The sequence below is a fragment of the Cynocephalus volans genome, chromosome X (assembly GCF_027409185.1).
Source record: "Cynocephalus volans isolate mCynVol1 chromosome X, mCynVol1.pri, whole genome shotgun sequence".
Classification (NCBI taxonomy): Eukaryota; Metazoa; Chordata; class Mammalia; order Dermoptera; family Cynocephalidae; genus Cynocephalus; species Cynocephalus volans.
Genome location: NC_084478.1, coordinates 178,705,735 through 178,724,013, shown reverse-complemented (window position 1 = coordinate 178,724,013; position 18,279 = coordinate 178,705,735). Strand labels below are relative to the sequence as shown.

General features: G+C 46.0%; 1 protein-coding gene across 1 annotated transcript; it reads left to right on the top strand.

Annotated features, from left to right (window-relative positions):
- Nucleotides 1-7,384: 7,384 nt before the first annotated feature.
- On the top strand, nt 7,385-9,510 carry LAGE3 (L antigen family member 3). Its single transcript, XM_063085064.1, has 4 exons — nt 7,385-7,470; nt 8,042-8,386; nt 8,809-8,937; nt 9,182-9,510. The coding sequence occupies exons 1-4, from the start codon at nt 7,385-7,387 to the stop codon at nt 9,294-9,296; spliced, it is 675 nt and encodes a 224-aa protein (XP_062941134.1). The 3' UTR covers nt 9,297-9,510.
- The last annotated feature ends 8,769 nt before the right edge of the window (nt 9,511-18,279 follow it).

The following is an 18,279-nucleotide window of genomic DNA, read 5'->3' as shown; positions in this document are numbered from 1 at the left end:
AAACTACGGACTTTGGTCCTCTAAACTACAGGCTTTAGCCTTCTAAGCTATAGGCTTTGGCCTAGACTAAGGACTTTGGCCCTGTGGGATACATTTGTTTTATTTCTATCATCTCATTAATAACATCTTAGTCAATATCCTCCACAGAGCCTGGAGCAGCCAGCTCAGGCAAAGAGAAGCATTTTCCGAGGCTTGCAACTTGCCGGGCCCAGTGCCGCACGTTTTCAAAGTCATAGGAACATCCAACAGGAGCTCGTTATCTCCATTTTACAGACAAAGAAACAGACCCTAGAGATGGTTATTGAGTCCCTTGTACCAGTGCCTCCCAGCTCAGGGGTGACAGAGCCTGGAGGCCAGGTAGTTAGGAGACTGGCCTTGGTTGGAGATGAGAAGGCAGCTTTACTGATGTATTCAGATGGTACAGTTGGCAGCTTTTGGAGAGAGGCTGCCTGTAGAATGAGGGGACTAAATGGGCGGGGGGGCGGTTGTTGCCTTGGAAGGCCAGAGAGGTGACCAGGAGAACCATCTGCTGGGTAGTTGGACCCTGGGGTCAGGAAGTCAGAGGGAAGATGGGCTGGACATGGAGACAGAGGAGTGAAGAGTCTTCAGTGTGCTGGAAGGCTCGCTGAATGAAGAGCTGATCCAGAAAATTTAAGAAGAAATATGGGTACTGTTTGGTGGACGATTACTAGATTGTTCAAAGCCCTTTGTTTGCAGAATTCGTATCTCATTACAACTTTGCCCATTGCTATTTGCTAGGAAATGGAGGAGTCAGGACTTGAACCCAGGCCTGGTCTGATTCCCGAGCCCTTGTAACCGTGCTGCTGTGCAGCCTTCAATGGTGTTTAGGAGTTATATGTGGACAGGAAGTCCTAGAAGCTGTGAGGACAGGTGAGGTGGTTTCCCAGAGAGTGTGGCATGAAAAGAAGGGAGAAGACTGAGCCTTGAGGAACTTCACCAACTAGAGATGAGGTGGGGGCAGAGGGGGACACAGGATCACAGGGAGAGCCAAGAGCAGACTTCTAGAAAGTGGGGGTTGTCCAGTGTTGCCAAGAGATGCAGCCAGGGCAGGATGGATCCCCCTCTGGAGCTAGTAGTGAGGAGGTAGTTGGCGATGGCGAGATAAGGAAGCCACTGTGTGGTGGGCTGGGGAGTAAGGGAAGATGAGGAAGTGGTGATCGTGACTGGGGAGCCCTCATTGCAGAAGCTCGTCTGTGCAGGCATGTGAAGAGTGCTTATTGTTATTGGTGTCATCGGTGGTGTTAAGCCATGGAGAGCTGTGGCAGTGCAGGGATTGGCAGGTCAGGGAAGGGAAGACAGGAAAGGGAGGAAATGCTACAGGGACAAGAAATGGGAGGGGCAGTGTCATGAGAGGAGACTGAGACTCTGCGTGAAGATGGAACGGCCACAGGCTGCAGGCCCCAAACGCTAAGAACCTTCAGCAGGGGTTGGAATATTTGCTGCAGGAGCTGCACCTCTCCGGGCCAAGTGTCCACCCTGAGAGGTGGCACCAATCTGCCTACTGCCCCTTGCCCTATGCAGAGGCCTGAGACCCACCACCTGTCCCTTGAGGAGGGGGCCTCAGGATAGTCCCTGACCCCCAGGGACTTGGTGTGATCATGATGACACCAAGGACAGCAGCACAAATGAAAGGCACAGCTGAAGTGGCCTCTCTGAGACAGAAGTGGTCTGGCATCTGGGATGAGATGCTTGTGGTGCCATTTCCCAAGGGTCCACAGGAGGAAGGGCAGACTCAGAGAAGAGCAGCACTTGCTTTGGGGTGGGGCTCATTGAGTTGGAGGTGCCCCAGCAATAGATTAGCTGTGCCCACAACCTGCTGGTGCCTTGCAGGCGTCCCGTGCAGGCCTTGCCAGCTCCAGTAGGTCTGCCCGGGCCGGGAGCTCCTGGGCATAGATATGCAGCAGCTGTGGCTGGCCTTGGCCTTCCAGCCCTGAGAAGCCTGGGAAATAGACAAAACACCCGACAAGCACCTCTGTTCTCCTCCAGGGTCCAGCCAGAACAGCCTCCCCGGGCTCCTGGGGCCCCACTGAATGGCTCTGGCAGTCCTCGATCTTTTCCCTCCTCCGCTCCTCTACTGCTGCTTCATGCGCATGCACACTCCCCACCTCTCAATGTTGGGGGTACCCGGGCTCTGTCCTTGGACCCCTTCTCTTCTCTCTGTCACTTCCTGGGAGAGCTCATTCTCCTTCATTTCCACTTCTGATCTTCACGCCCACGCCTGCATCTCATCCCAGCCCTCTCTCCAGAGCTCCAGCCCACATCTCTAGAGCCTGCTTCCTAGACAGCTCCTGGCTGTCCTGCAGAAACCTTGTTCATTCACTCAGTGCCTGCCATGTCCCAAGTGCTGGCGACACTAACACTGGAAGACACAGCCCCTTCTCTCTTGGCACTTACATCCAGCACATTTTCTCCATAGCCCACCTCGATGAATGGCAATACCACTCAGCCAAGCTTTTCATGATGGGAAGTGGGAGACTGTACTAGTCCATTACTGTTGCTTATAACAAAATACCTGAAACTGAGTAATTTTTTTTTTTTTTTAAGATGACCAGTAAGGGGATCTTAACCCTTGACTTGGTGTTGTCAGCACCACGCTCTCCCAAGTGAGCGAACCCGCCATCCCTATATAGGGATCCGAACCCGTGGCCTTGGTGTTACCAACACCACACTCTCCCAAGTGAGCCACGGGCCAGCCCTTGAAACTGAGTAATTTACAAAGAAACAATATTTATTGCTTACATTTTCTGAGACTGGGAAGTCCAAAGTCCAGGAAACACATCTGGCAAGTTCTTTGGTGGTGCCTTTAATGATGCAGGATGTCACATTGCGAGAAAGGCAGAAGGGAGAGAGCTAACCTCACTGGCTCTCCTTTTAAAGCCATCAGAACCATGCCCAGGACCACCATTAAACCATCAAATGGATTAATCCATTCACTATGGCATGGTCCTCAGAATCTAATCACCTCACCACTTCAAGGCCCCGCCTTTCAACTACCATAACAGGATTTCCCACCCTCTTAACCCTGTCATAGTGGGGGTTAAGTTTCTTTCTTTCTTTTTTTTTTTTTAAGATGACCAATAAGGGGATCTTAACCCTTGACTTGGTGTTGTCAGCACCACGCTCTCCTAAGTGAGCCACGGGCCGGCCCTTAAGTTTCTAATAAATAAAACTTGGCAGACACAATTCAGTCCATATTAGAGGCCATCTCTGCCTCTCCCAACTCATCCTTCTCCACACACATTACGGCAATAATACTTTTGGAAGAGTCCAGGGCAATCCATGCCGTATCCTCCTCTCCCCTGCCCACATCCACCCCCACCCTCAATCGCATCAGGAGGCACTTGGGGTCAGGCTGTCCCACTGTTGGGGATGCAAGATGGTGGCTGCCAGATCGCTCCCTGGTAAAGATGCATTTTTCCTTCCTAATTCACAACTAATTTGGCATCATACTTTGAGACTATGTGAGTATCCTATCCCCCAACAACATTCCATCTAATGGTTCACCATCTGGTGATGATCCCTGCCTAAATCAGTTATTAAGTTAATAATTTAGTTATTAACTCAGTTATTAATCAGTTATTAATTAAGTTAATAACTTAGTCATTACATTGGTGGTTGCAAAATGGTGATCTGATGCTTTCTCTCTACACTTATTAGTTGCCATTTCTCTACAAAGACTCAATTTTTTTATAGAACAACTTAGAATCAAAGACTGTAATTTTGGGGGTAATTTTCCATTGGACTATAACATGCATACAGCAATTTGCAGAAATCGTAAGTGTACAGCTCAATAGAGTTTCTTTTTTCTCTTTTTTTTTTTGTCGTTTTTTCGTGACCGGCACTCAGCCAGTGAGTGCACCGGTCAGTCCTATATAGGATCCGAACCCGCGGCGGGAGCGTCGCCGCGCTCCCAGCGCAGCACCCTACCAAGTGCGCCACGGGCTCGGCCCTCAATAGAGTTTTGAAGTGAATACACCCATGTATCTATCCCCACAGATCACAATACAGAATATTGCTAAGAACCTTCCGTCATGCCCCCTCCCTATAATTACTCGTCTCCAAAAGGTTTAACATATTTTTGGAGGCTCAAATTGTTCTAGCTTTTGTTCTTTCAGGCCAGCTCCAGTGTGGCTTTGACACCCCCCCATCCTTTGTCTTTCAAGCATGTCTTTATTTTCTGGCACTACAAGATGCTCCAGGCTCATCTTGTAGGGTTTTTTTGCCCCAGCCCAAGAATCAGCCATTTCTCCAAAAATCCCTGGTTCCTTTTAGTGGGGTATGGTATTTAGAAACCAAGATCTGGGTGCAGGACATGTTCATTACTACTGGGGTGCATTGCTTCTAGACTGTTTCAATGGACAGAGCTAGGAAATATATATACTTTTAAGAAATCATGAGTTCATACTGAAACCTGCAATTACAATCCAGCATCACAGTTCTTTCTCACCTTCCCTCATTCCACAGTGAGAATTCTGGTTTCCAGCAACATTGACATACTCATTCACTTGCTCTACCAGAAAGAGTCTATCTTAAAGTACACCCAAAATAACTTCACACTCACCACATCACTACCATTATCAAAAACAAACATATTGAGAATAAAGCCAATTCCTTTTTTTTTTTTTTTAAAGATGACCGGTAAGGGGATCTTAACCCTTGACTTGGTGTTGTCAGCACCACGCTCACCCAGTGAGCAACCGGCCATCCCTATATGGGATCCGAACCCACAGCCTTGGTGTTATCAGCACCACACTCTCCCGAGTGAGCCACGGGCCGGCCCAAGCCAATTCCTTTTGTACGTAGAATATATCCCACAAAGGAAGTACATTAAGGGACCTGAATTTAAAAGGCACTAAATAATTTTCTCCATGTGGTTTTGTTACAAACTGTATACGTAGTTAGGCTCATTTAGTTTTGTTTTTATTCAGTTATAGCATTTGATTTTTTCACTATTTCAAATTTATTTTTTGAACATGTAAAATATCTATATGGTCCAAAAGTCAAAACTACTTAAAAACTACTAAATATTCCAGGAAATCCTATACACCCCATAGGTGATTATTTTAATTAGTTTCAGGTTTATCCTTCTTGTCTTTCTTTTTCAATAAGCATGTGTGTCTGTGAGTGTGTGTGTGTACTTTGCACTGTTTTTTTTACATAACAGTATATCCTGGAAATAATTTCATTTTTCACTAGAGAGTTTTATTCTTTTTTTATTGCCACATAGGACTTCTGTGTGAATATACCATAGTTTATTTTTCCAGTCTCCTGCTGATGGACATAAACTTTGGGTCCAATAGTTTTCTATCGCCAGTTCTGTTACAATAAGTAACTTTGTGTATATATTGTTCCATATTTGTGGAGTAATTTTTTTGGCAGCTGCCTGGTACAGGGATCCAAACCCGAGAACTCGGTGTTATAAGGCTGCGCTCTAACCGACTGTGGAGTCACTCTTTTATGCAGGATTGCTGGGTCTGAGATAGTCATCAAGTTTTGCACTTCTTTAGTACTGTTTCATTCAACAAGCAACAAATCACCTGCTGCATACACTCCACTCTCCTAAGTGCTGGGGATATAGCACTGAAAAGAAAAGGTACCAGAGGCCATATTAATAATAAAGAAGTGAACAGTACAATAATATAATTTCACGCTGTTAGAAATACTAGGCAGCAAATTGAAATGGGCAAATGTGATGAAGAGTGCCTTAGGGCACTAAGTTACACTGGTGACTCTAAAGTCCTCTTGGAGGTGACATTGGAGCTGAGATCCTAATGACAAGAAGAAGCTACCCATGGGAAGGTTTGCGGACACAGTCTTACAAATAGGAGAGTAAGTGCAAAGTGCTGGGGCAGGCCGCCCTTGCTCGGGTGCAGAAAGAGGGCTGCAGAGGCTGCAAAGAACGAGGGAGCAGGCAGGTGGGGTAAGAAGGTGGAGAAGGAGCGGGGAGCCAGGTCACATTGGGCTTTTTTCAGCTACAGCAAGGAGTTTGGATTTGATTCCAATGCGATGGGAAATTGTTTAGGGTTTTAAGCAGGAGAGTGACCTGATGTGATTTATATTAGAAATTTAAAGCTCATTCTGCTCTGTGGAGAATAGGCTGTAGATGGGCAAGTATAGAAGAAAATCAGTCAGGAAGCTGTTGAAGGAGTTCAGGGAGAAACAGTGGCTCCCACTGGGGATTAGCAGTGGAGAGGGAGAGAAATGGGCTGATTTCAGACCTTTTTAGCAGGGAAACCCAACAGGATTTGTTGATATAGTTCAGTGTTTAATCCTTCCTTAGGATTACAAAAGAGGAAGATAGAAAACAAACATGACAATCACCCTTGGAAATGTCATGTCACTTAAAAAACTTCTTTTTGATATAGAAAACAGTATGGAGGTTTCTTAAACAACTACAGATAGAACTACCATAAGATCCAGCAAGCCCACTTCTGGGTGTATAACCAAAGGAACGGACACCATCATGTCGAAGGGATACCTGCACTCCCATGTTCATTGAAGCTCTGTTTACAATAGCCAAGACATGGAACCAACCTAAATGTCCATCGATGGATGATTGGATAAGGAAAATATGGTATATATACGTAATGGAAAACTAGTCAGCCATAAAGAAGAATGAAATTCTGCCATTTGCAGCAACATGGATGAGCCTGGGGAAAGTTATATTAAGTGAAATAAGCCAGGCACAGAAAAAGAAATACCACATGTCCTCACTAATAAGTAGGAGCTAAGAAAGAAGGAAAAAAAGACTAACCACGATAAAACGTTGAACTTTCAGAATGAGAGAAAAGACCTACAGTTACTAGAGGTGAGAAAGGGGGAGGGGGAGAGGGGATAAGGAGTAATTGGGTAAGGGTCAGAAAAAGTAATTACGATTTGTAATGATGAACATGCTAATAAAACTGATTTGGTCATCACACACTGTACACAAACACTGACAGTCAACTCTGTACCCCATAAATATATGTAGAGAAAAAAAATTTTTAATGGGCAAAGAACCTGAAAAACAAACAAAAACTTCTTTTTGATCATAAATGTCACATAAGGTCACATTTGAAAAATTGGGGGAGGGGAACAAGAAGGAAATTAAAATCAGCCACACACACCCATCACCCAGACATGATGAGTATGGACATGCTGGTGCATGGTTCTAGGATTTCTGTGCATATATAGAGCAATTTACTAATTTGGTATTTCAGGGCTTACAGTTTTGCAGTCTGCTTTTTCGCACATTTTATCAGCCGTCTTCTCACCACCAGTACTTCCCTTCGGGGCCCTGTCATTTCTTTCCCTTCACGCGGCCCACTCTAAAATGCAAATCTGATCTGCTCACGCCCCCTGCAAAGCCTCCCTCCGTTGCGTCATGGGGGCCGGTGCAGAGCAGTATCCCTGGGGGAGTGGGCTATCCGACCCGGCAGCCCTCCCTCCGCAAATCGCGGCAGGAATGTCGTGCCACAGCTCTTGGGGACTTTGGGCCTGCGGCAGAGAGAGGGCGGGAACCAACCAAGGCCCCGGAGACCTTCGCGCCCCGACAGCCTCACGCGAGGTGCCCAGGAAGGCTGCGGTAGGACGGCTTTGCGCAGGTGCACTGGGGTCACAGGGTGCTCTAAAGGGCGGAGCCTCGTGAGGGAGTGCTGATTGGCTGGGTAGCCAGTGGGGCCTCAGGAAGCCCGTGGTATGGTTGGTTGGGCGGGAGCCAATCACAAAGGGCCTGTGTGCACAGCCGCTCCGGGGAGCCCAAGTCGCGTTCTGCTCTAAAGGGCTTGGTGAGGGATCCTCTTCTCCCCAGGGCCCAAGGGCGGCAGGCCGGCTGGGAGAGAACCGACCACGCACCTGGCGGCCTCCCTAGGAGTCTCTTTTTACACGGGCCTGCGATCGAGTGTCGCGCGAAGGGGTTGAGTGTCTGGAGGGAGCCTCAGTTTCTGTGCAGCTGACGGACTGTCCGAGGGCTCCCTGCAGGGCGGGCTTGGCGGGAACTGACCTCGCGCCCTATAGCCTCACCGGGGGCCTGTTTGCGCAGGCGCACGCGGGTGGTGCCACGCCTGAGGGGCGGAGCTTCGGGAGGAAGCCGTTGTCTCTCGACGGGCCGCGGAGAGGGCGGGTCGTTGCGCCTGCGCGGCGAGGGTGGGGTGGAAGGCGGAGCAGCGGCGGACATGCAGGCGGCAGACGCAGGCGCAGGCTGCGCGGCGGGCGGTGCCGATGGCGAGGGTGGCGCGGGAGTACTCAGCTCGCCCCGCGGCGGAGCGGATCCCGCGGCGAATGCGGCCGGAGGAGCTCCCCATGTCTCGCGAGCATCGCACGACCCAGGCCCCGGTGGAGACGTCGCGCCCGTGGCCAGAGTGCCGGAAATCCGACTACACATATTGTATCCTACCCAAGGGGACAGCAGGGGAACGCGCTGGGGCTGGCTGCCTGCGGCGGGGCGAGGGGTAGCCTGGGCGAGAAAGAAAGGAGAGCGGGGGATAGGGGGCACTGGAGGAGGCCCTTGGGGACGGAAAAGGGAGCAGGGGGAATCGGGGCTTGGGGTTATACGGGCCGGGGGTCGTTGGGGGGGGGTGGGCAAAAATGACAGGCGGAGGGTGGCCTAGGCGGGGTAGCGGAGGAGGGCGAGAAATGGGAGCAGGGGACGAACGGGGGTGTCTGCGGGGCTTAGGGCCAGGGGTAGCCTAGGGGGTGAGACTAGTCAGAGTGGCCTGAGAGGGGGCGTGGACGGCATCAGAGGAGCAAGGGGGCCTGAGACACAGGCAAAGTCGGCGTCGGACGGTGCCTTTACAGAACCTCCCCCAGCTCTCTCAGCGTGCCTTTCCCGACCCCCTTAGAGGCGGAGATCGCCCGCGGGTCCCTGGCCCCAGATGCCGAACCCCACCAAGGGGCTGTCCGGAAGGAGCTCACAGTGAGCGGCAGCATCCTCGCCATGTGAGTTCTACAGAGGGCCGCTGGGGGCTGGGGGGAGGCGGCAACTGACGGGCCGATTGGACACGTGGAGACACCCAAGGAGTCGGTCTAGGACGGGGTGCGGTGCATCGGGCCGCCCTCCGCCTGAGGGGCTCTGTAACTATGGGCCTGCCCTGGGTTTAGTGTAATGGATCCCTGAGGGGCAGAGCGAGAAAGGGCAGGAATTACCACCTCCACCTAGATTTTCTTTTTCCCTCACTTTTAGCTGCTGGAGAGCTGAAGACTCTCGACTCCTCCGAATTTCCATCATCAACTTTCTTGAACATCTTTCCCTGGTGGTGTGGACCATGCAGCGCTTTGGGCCCCCCGTTTCCCGATAGGCCTGGACTGAGAAAAGGGGCAAAGGTCTAACCTTAGGTCCCCCCCAGGCAGTGCATCCTTCCCCAGTGCAATGATTCCTACAGTCGTTGCCACTTGAGTGTGGGGGCCTAAATGGTTTGCCTATATTGGCCCTTGGGTGCTTGGGGTCCACTTTTTTCTTTTGGCGCTGAAACGTTTTTTAGCACAGAAAATAAAACAGAGCTACTATTCTGAGTCTGAGTGTACTTTTAGCTACAGTACCTTCCAATATTCTTGCTGTTGTCTTTGGATTGCAGGGTACGTTCTGGGATTCAGATATTAACGTAGTATAAGGTAATTAAAGACAATTTAGTAAATGGAAATCAATTGGATCCTCTCGTTCAGCATTAACTACTTTCAGCATTATGGAATATTTACTTTTACAGTTGATTTTATGTAGTAAATGTGTAACAGTAATATATAATGTATAATTTTTGCCAGTTTAGCAATAAATATTTTTTCTGAGTTGTTTTTTCATTTATCATACTAGCTTTTCCACTCTCTAAAAACTCTTCACTGTTAGTTAGAGCACAGTGTTGATAACACCAAGGTCAAGTGTTTGAATCCCCATACTGGCCAGCTGAAAAAACAATAAAAATAAATAAAAACTCTTCAAAGAAAAAACAAGTTATCGAATGGATGCATAAAATGCATTATAATGTAATTATTGAACATTTAAATCCTTCTGATTTTCCCCTATTACAGGTAGTGATTCAATGTAATTCTATATAAGTCTTTGCATGAATGATTATTTTTTTTATTTTTATTTTTTTAAAGATGACCAGTAAGGGGATCTTAACCCTTGACTTGGTGTTGTCAGCACCACGCTCTCCCAAGTGAGCTAACCAGCCATCCCTATATAGGGATCCGAACCCGTGGCCTTGCTGTTATCAGCACCATACTCTCCCAGGTGAGCCCCGGACCGGCCCCTATGAATGATTAATTTCTTAAGGTAGATTCCAAGAGGTAAAATTATGGAATTAAATATTTGCTATTTTGTTTTTAAAACTCTCCATCTGTAGTACAAAATTGCTCTCCAAAAAATGTGCTCTCCCACGAGAATGCCGGTTTCCCATATCCATGTCACCACTGGGTCTCTTTCCTGCCAAAATGTTTTATAAAAACGGTTTGCCTGAGAAAAACAACCCAGAAACACTAGGAGTTTTGTGACTTATGGTTTTGTCTCAGATCAGTGAAGAAAAGTGCTGGGACAACTGGCTAAAATGCTTGGGGGAAGGAAAGGAGTAAAACATGTTGTGTCCTGCACCCGTGCTAAACTCGTGTAGTCTAGTACCTCTTTTGTGAATGCCATCGGCTTTTCTCCACGCACGACCGTGTTTCCTCAGAAGAAAGGCAGCCGGGCCTCTTCCTTTCCACTCTGGGTGCCTTCCAGTGACTGATCTCTGTCCTCCTTATGGGCTGGCCTTTTCTGCTGCTTTGTGTCCCTGCTAGGGTTTGATGGGACGTCCCATGTGCGCGTTGGGCCTTGTCCTCCAGTGCTGGGTGACTCTGTTCCGTGACACACGCCACGAGCTGTGCTGTGGGATGCTGTGCAGGTATCGGAATCAGTCTCACCCTCCTGAGTCTCGCGTTGCAGATGTGCTGCGTGGGACCAGAGCAGCTCAGTGTAGGGTCACCTTTTCCACACCACTGAGGCAAGAAGACCCTTCCGAGTGCCCTGCCCGAAGCCTCCCGAATGAGGAGGCTCTCCGTCCTGGCGAGTGGGGACTAGTCCGGGTCCCGCTTGCCTGCGGGGCAGAGCCACCTTTCATCCCGGGGTGGGGGTTCCATTCCCCAGCCTCAGGTAGTTTCCTCCCGCGCCGGTGCTCGTTGGTGGTCTGCTGAACCCTGCAGCCGGGCCCTCTGCGGAGATCCAGGGCTCTGTGTCTCCTCTCTGGTCCTCTGCCCTGCGACCTCCAGCTGCCCGGACTCTGAGCCATCTCCTAAAGTCCGGTGTCCGCCAGGCTCCACCAGGAAAGAAGCTGTCCAGGCAGGAAGCTGGGGAAATGGCATGGCGTACCTCGTTTGTCTGCCGGCTCCCAGAGATCAGTGACTCCAAAACCTGTGCTCATACCTGTCGTTCGGTTGTTTTGAGGTGTTTCCAGTGGGATGGTGAGTCCAGTCCCCGTTAGTCCATTGGCCTGGACAGGGTGTGCTTTTGCAGAGCTTGGAGAGCCCCGACGTTGTGCCCTGGAGGGAGGGGGATGCTCTGACGGTCGTGGTGCTGGTTAGGGGTCGTGATGATGATGACAGTGGAGAGAAGGGTGCAGAGTCGCACCTGACCGCTGGCAGCAGCCATAATAGCTACAGCTCCCTCTCTTGCTCTTTTCCTTTTTTTTTTTTTTTTTCTTATTCATATATTATATACATAGGTGACAGTCGTCTCTTTACAGCACTGTCCTTTCTGCTGCCCCTCCTCATTTTCCCATTATGGTTCTATCAGATTCTATTCATTTCTTTTATTTATTTATTTATTTATTTATTTATTTATTTATTTATGATATTATTTAATTTAATTTATTTATTATTTTTTTTCTTAATTTTATTTTGTCGATATACAATGTGGTTGATTATTGTGGCCCATTACCGAAACCTCCCTCCCTCCACGCTCTCCCCCCTCCCTCCCGTCAATGTCCTTTCTGTTTGCTTGTCGTATCAACGTCAAGGAATTGTAGTTGTTATGTCTTCTTCCCCCCCCCCCCCGGTTTTTTTTTTGTGTGTGTGTGTGTGTGTGTTTGAATTTATTTATTTATTTTTAGCTCCCACAATAAGTGAGAACATGTGGTATTTCTCTTTCTGTGCCTGACTCGTTTCACTTAATATAATTCTCTCAAGGTCCATCCATGTTGTTGCAAATGGCAGTATTTCATTCGTTTTTATTATTTATTTATTTATTTATTTATTTATTTTTGTCGTGACCGGCACTCAGCCAGTGAGTGCACCGGTCAGTCCTATATAGGATCCGAACCCGCGGCGGGCGGGAGCGTCGCCGCACTCCCAGCGCAGCACTCTACCAAGTGCGCCACGGGCTTGGCCCTTCATTCGTTTTTATAGCTGAGTAGGATTCTATTGTGTAGATATACCACATTTTCCGTATCCACTCATCCGATGATGGACATTTGGGCTGGTTCCAACTCTTGGCTATTGTAAAGAATGCTGCGTTGAACATTGGGGAACAGGTATACCTTCGACTTGATGCTTTCCTTTCCTCTGGGTATATTCCCAGCAGTGGAATAGCTGGGTCATATGGCAGATCTATCTGCAATTGTTTGAGGAACCTCCATACTATTTTCCATAGAGGCTGCACCGTTTTGCAGTCCCACCAACAATGTATGAGAGTTCCTTTTTCTCCGCAACCTCGCCAGCATTTATCGTTCAGAGTCTTTTGGATTTTAGCCATCCTGACTGGGGTGAGATGGTATCTCAGTGTAGTTTTGAATTGCATTTCCCGGATACTGAGTGATGTTGAGCATTTTTTCATATGTCTGTTGGCCATTTGTATATCTTCCTTAGAGAAATGCCTACTTAGCTCTTTTGCACATTTTTTAATTGGGTTGCTTGTTTTTTTCTTGTAAAGTTGTTTGAGTTCCTTGTATATTCTGGATATTAATCCTTTGTCAGATGTATATTTTGCAAATATTTTCTCCCACTCTGTTGGTTGTCTTTTAACTCTGTTAATTGTTTCTTTTGCTGTGCAGAAGCTCTTTAGTTTGATATAATCCCATTTGTTTATTTTTCCTTTGGTTGCCCGTGCTTTTGGGGTCGTATTCATGAAGTCTCTGTCCAGTCCTATTTCCTGAAGTGTCTCTCCTATGTTTTCTTTAAGAAGTTTTATTGTTTCAGGGTTTATATTTAATTCTTTAATCCATTTTGAGTTGACTTTAGTGTATGGTGAAAGGTGTGGGTCTAGTTTCATTCTCCTGCATACTGATATCCAGTTCTCCCAGCACCATTTGCTAAAGAGGCAGTCTCTTCCCCAGTGTGTAGGCTTGGTGCCTTTGTCAAAGATCAGATAGCTGTAGGTGAGTGGGTTGATTTCTGGATTCTCTATTCTATTCCATTGATCAGTGTGTCTGTTTTTATGCCAGTACCATACTGTTTTGGTTATTATAGCTTTGTAGTATAGTTTAAAGTCAGGTAGTGTTATGCCTCCAGCTTTATTTTTTTTGCTCAGCGTTGCTTTGGCTCTGCGTGGTCTTTTGTTATTCCATATAAATGTCTGGATAGTTCTTTCCATTTCTGAGAAAAATATCATTAGAATTTTGATGGGGATTGCATTAAATTTGTATATCACTTTGGGTAGTATGGACATTTTCACTATGTTGATTCTTCCAATCCAAGAGCATGGGATATCTTTCCATCTTCTTGTATCCTCTCTAATTTCTCTCAGCAGTGGTTTGTAGTTCTCATTATAGAGATTTTTCACATCCTTGGTTAACTCAATTCCTAAGTATTTTATTTTTTTGGTGGCTATTGTAAATGGGCAGGCTTTCTTGATTTCTCTTTCTGCATGTTCACTATTGGAGAATAGAAATGCTACTGATTTTTGCGTGTTGATTTTGTATCCTGCTACTGTGCTGAAGTCATTTATCACCTCCAAGAGTTTTTTTGTAGAGGCTTTAGGCTGTTCGATATATAGGATCATGTCATCTGCAAACAGGGACAGTTTGACTTCATCTTTTCCAATCTGGATGCCCTTTATTTCCTTCTCTTCTCTGATTGCTCTGGCTAGTACTTCCAACACTATGTTGAATAGGAGTGGTGAGAGTGGGCATCCTTGTCTAGTTCCTGTTGTTAAAGGAAAAGCTTTCAGCTTTTCCCCATTCAGGATGATATTGGCAGTGGGTTTATCATATATGGCTTTAATTATGTTGAGATACTTTCCGTCTATACCTAACTTATGTCATGAATGAGTGTTGAATTTTATCAAATGCTTTTTCAGCATCTATAGAGATGATCATATGGTCCTTGTGTTTGATTTTATTAATATGGTGTATCACATTTATTGATTTGCGTATGTTGAACCAACCTTGCATCCCTGGGATGAATCCCACTTGATCGTGGTGAATAATTTTTCATATGTGTTGCTGTATTCTGTTTGCTAGTATTTTAGTGAGGATTTTTGCATCTATATTCATCAAGGATATCGGCCTGTAGTTTTCTTTTTTGGTTATATCTTTACCTGGTTTTGGTATCAGGATGATGTTTGCTTCATAGAAAGAGTTCGGAAGATTTGCGTCTCTTTCAGTCTTTTGGAATAGTTTGTAAAGAATTGGTGTCAATTCCTCTTTGAATGTTTGGTAAAATTCTGCTGTGAATCCATCTGGTCCTGAGCTTTTCTTTGTTGGGAGATTTCTGATAACAGCTTCAATCTCCTTTATTGTTATTGGTCTGTTCAGATTTTCTATATCTTCATGGCTCAGTTTTGGGAGCTTGTGTGTGTCCAGAAATTCATCCATTTCCTCCAGATTTTCAAACTTGTTGGCGTATAGTTGTTTATAGTAGTCTTGAATGATTCCTTGTATTTCAGATGAATCAGTTGTAATACCACCTTTTTCATTTCTAATTTTTGTTATTTGAATCTTCTCTCTTCTTTTTTTTGTTAGCCATGCTAATGGTTTGTCAATTTTATTTATCTTTTCAAAAAACCAACTTTTTGATTCATTGATCTTTTGTATTGTTTTTTGGGTTTCAATTTCATTAAGTTCTGCTCTGATCTTAATGATTTCTTTCTGTCTGCTAACTTTAGGTTTGGATTGTTCTTGTTTTTCTAGATCTTTAAGGTGAAGTGTTAGGTTGTTCACTTGCCATCTTTCCATTCTTCTGAGTTGAACATTTAATGCAATAAATTTCCCCCTTAATACTGCTTTTGCAGTATCCCATAGGTTTTGGTATGATGTATCATTATTATCATTAGTTTCAATAAATTTTTTTATTTCCTGCTTGATTTCTTCTTGGACCCATATGTCATTAAGTAGAATTCTGTTTAATTTCCATGTGTTTGTATAGTTTCCAGAGTTTTGTTTGTTATTAATTTCTAGTTTTAATCCATTATGGTCTGAGAAAATACATGGGATAATTCCCATTTTTTTGAATTTGTTGAGACTTGATTTATGACCTAATATGTGATCTCTCCTGGAGAATGATCCATGTGCTGATGAGAAGAATGAATATTCTGCGGTTGTTGGGTGGAATGTTCTGTAGATATCTGCCAAGTCCAATTGGTCTAGAGTATTGTTTAGATCTTGTGTTTCTCTGCTGATTCTTTGCCTAGATGATCTGTCCAATATTGACAGTGGGGTGTTCAGGTCCCCTGCTCTTATGGTATTAGTGTCTATTTCCTTCTTTAGGTCTAATAGAGTTTGTTTTGTAAATCTGGCTGTTCCAACATTGGGTATGTACATATTTATGATTGTTATGTCTTCTTGATGGATCAGTCCTTTTATCATTATGTAGTGTCCCTCCTTGTCTCTTTTTATGGCTTTTAGTTTAAAGTCTATTTTGTCAGATATAAGAATAGCTACTCCAGCTCGTTTTTCATTTCTGTTTGCATGGTAAATCTTTTTCCATCCTTTCACTCTTAGTCTATGTGAGTCTTTATGGGTGAGGTGGGTCTCTTGTAGGCAGCATATAGTTGGGTCCTCCTTTTTAATCCAGTCAGCCAGTCTGTGTCTTTTGATTGGGGAATTTAAGCCTTTTACATTAAGAGTTGTTATTGAATATTGTTGATTTGTTCCTAGCATTTTTTTGATTGTTGTTTGGTTGTCTTAGGTGTCTTTTGTTCCTTGCTTTCTGATTTACTGTTTGTTTTCTGTGTTTGTTGGTTCCTTAGGTTGTAGATCGCCTTTTTGTTTGTTTGTTTTCTCTTCATGAATGCCATTTTTATTATACTAGTGGCTTTAGATTTTTCTTGGGTTTTTATGGCAGTGGTAGTTATTTTTCAGGAACGAAACCCAGTACTCCCTTGAGGATTTCTTGTAAGGGTGGTTGTGTGGTGGTGAACTCCCACAGTTTTTGTTTATCTGAGAAATATACTATTTGCCCTTCATTTCGGAAGGATAGCCTTGCAGGGTAGAGTATTCTTGGCTGATAATCTCTGTCTTTTAGTATTTTGAATATATCATCCCATTCCTTTCTGGCTTTTAGGGTTTGTGATGAAAAGTCTGATGTTAGCCTGTTTGGGGCTCCCTTATAGGTGATTTGACGCTTCTCTCTTGCAGCTTTTAAGATTCTCTCTTTGTCTCTGAGTTTTGCCAATTTGACTATAACATGTCTTGGAGAAGACCTTTTTGGGTTGAATACATTTGGAGATCGTTGAGCTTCCTGGATCTGAAGATCTGTGATTTTTCCTATACCTGGGAAGTTTTCTGCCACTATTTTGTTGAATATGTTTTCAATGGAATCTCCATTTTCCTCCCCTTCTGGAATACCCATGACTCGGATATTTGAGCGCTTAAGGTTATCTGATATCTCTCTTAGATTTTCTTCAATGCCTTTTATTCTTTTTTCTTTTTTTTGTCTGCTTGTGTTATTTCAAACAGCCCATCTTCAAGTTCAGAGGTTCTCTCTTCAACTTCCACAAGCCTGTTGGTTAAGCTCTCCGTTGTGTTTTTTATTTCGCTGAATAACTTCTTCAGTTTGGCAAGTTCTGCTACATTTTTTTTTCAGGACATTTATTTCCTTGTACATTTCCTCTTTCAGGTCCTGTATACTTTTCCTCATTTCATCATGATGTCTAGCTGAGTTTTCTTGTATCTCATTCAGTTTCCTTAGAATTATCACTCGAAATTCCTTGTCAGTCATTTCAAGGGCTTCTTGTTCTATAGGATCTAGAGCTTGAAATTTATTATCTTTTGGTGGTGTACTTTCTTGATTTTTCGTATTTCTGGTATCTTTTCTTTGATGTTTATTCATTGTGGCAGGGGGTTTCACAGTCCACAGGTTTGGCACTATTGACTGACTAAGATGTTGCTGTGGTTGCCAATTTGGTATCGCTACCTCAGTGACTCCCTGTTCAGTGCGCTCTGGTCCCGGCTGCTGGGATACGCCGAGGCACCGCAGAGCGTGTGGTCTCTGTAGAGCTTCCCCTTCCCCTGCAGGATGTCTCCCTGCTCTGTGCGCACTAGGCCGGGCTTGGGATGGAGCCTGGTGGTGGTGGTGAAGCCTACCTGCTGCTGGATTGCACGGCAGCAGCGTGGACTCTGTGGAATTCCCACCTCCCCTGCCGGATGTCTCCCCGCTCTGTGTGTACTGGGCTGGGCTGGGAATGAAGCCGGGTGGCAGCAGTGAAGCCTACCTGTTGGATCACACACTGGCGTCCCCACAGGGCGTGTGGTCTCCGTGGAACTTCTGCCTCTCCCGCTGGACGTCTCCCTGTCTCTGCCGTGGGTTGATTCGCTTCCAGCTCCAGGGACGGGCGGGTGGGGGCGGGGTGTCAGAAGCCGTGGTCACCGCTGTAGCCCAGGATGACACACGCCAGCTCAGGCCTCCATGTTTCCACCTCTGCGGCTGCAGCTGCGACACGGGCTGCGGCGCACTGGAGGGTCGCGCGCGTGGGTTGGGGGAAGATTCCCGGTTCTCGGCAGGGTAAAGACACCCTTTCAAAGCCGTTCCTTTGCGCCGATTCTGCTACAGCTGCATCTGGCGCAGGCCTCAGGCCTGCTTCTACTCCTGGCGGAAAAGCGGCAGGCAGCTCTCCTCTTCCGCCATCTTGACCTCCCAGATTCTATTCATTTCTGGGGAATTTTCCCCCTTGAGGTTAAAAATTGCTTTGTTTTTTTCCCCCTACGGTTTAGTTTCTGTAATCTCACAATGCTAATATATCAAGCTATCTCTCTTGTTCTCTGTCTTCTGTCTGTCGGGCTGGTTCTGTCTAGGCCGACTAAGTGCACAGGTATCATCTGGGACTTTCCTTTGTTTTGAGCTAGAATTCCAATCCCACATCACACGTGTTTCTTTACTATT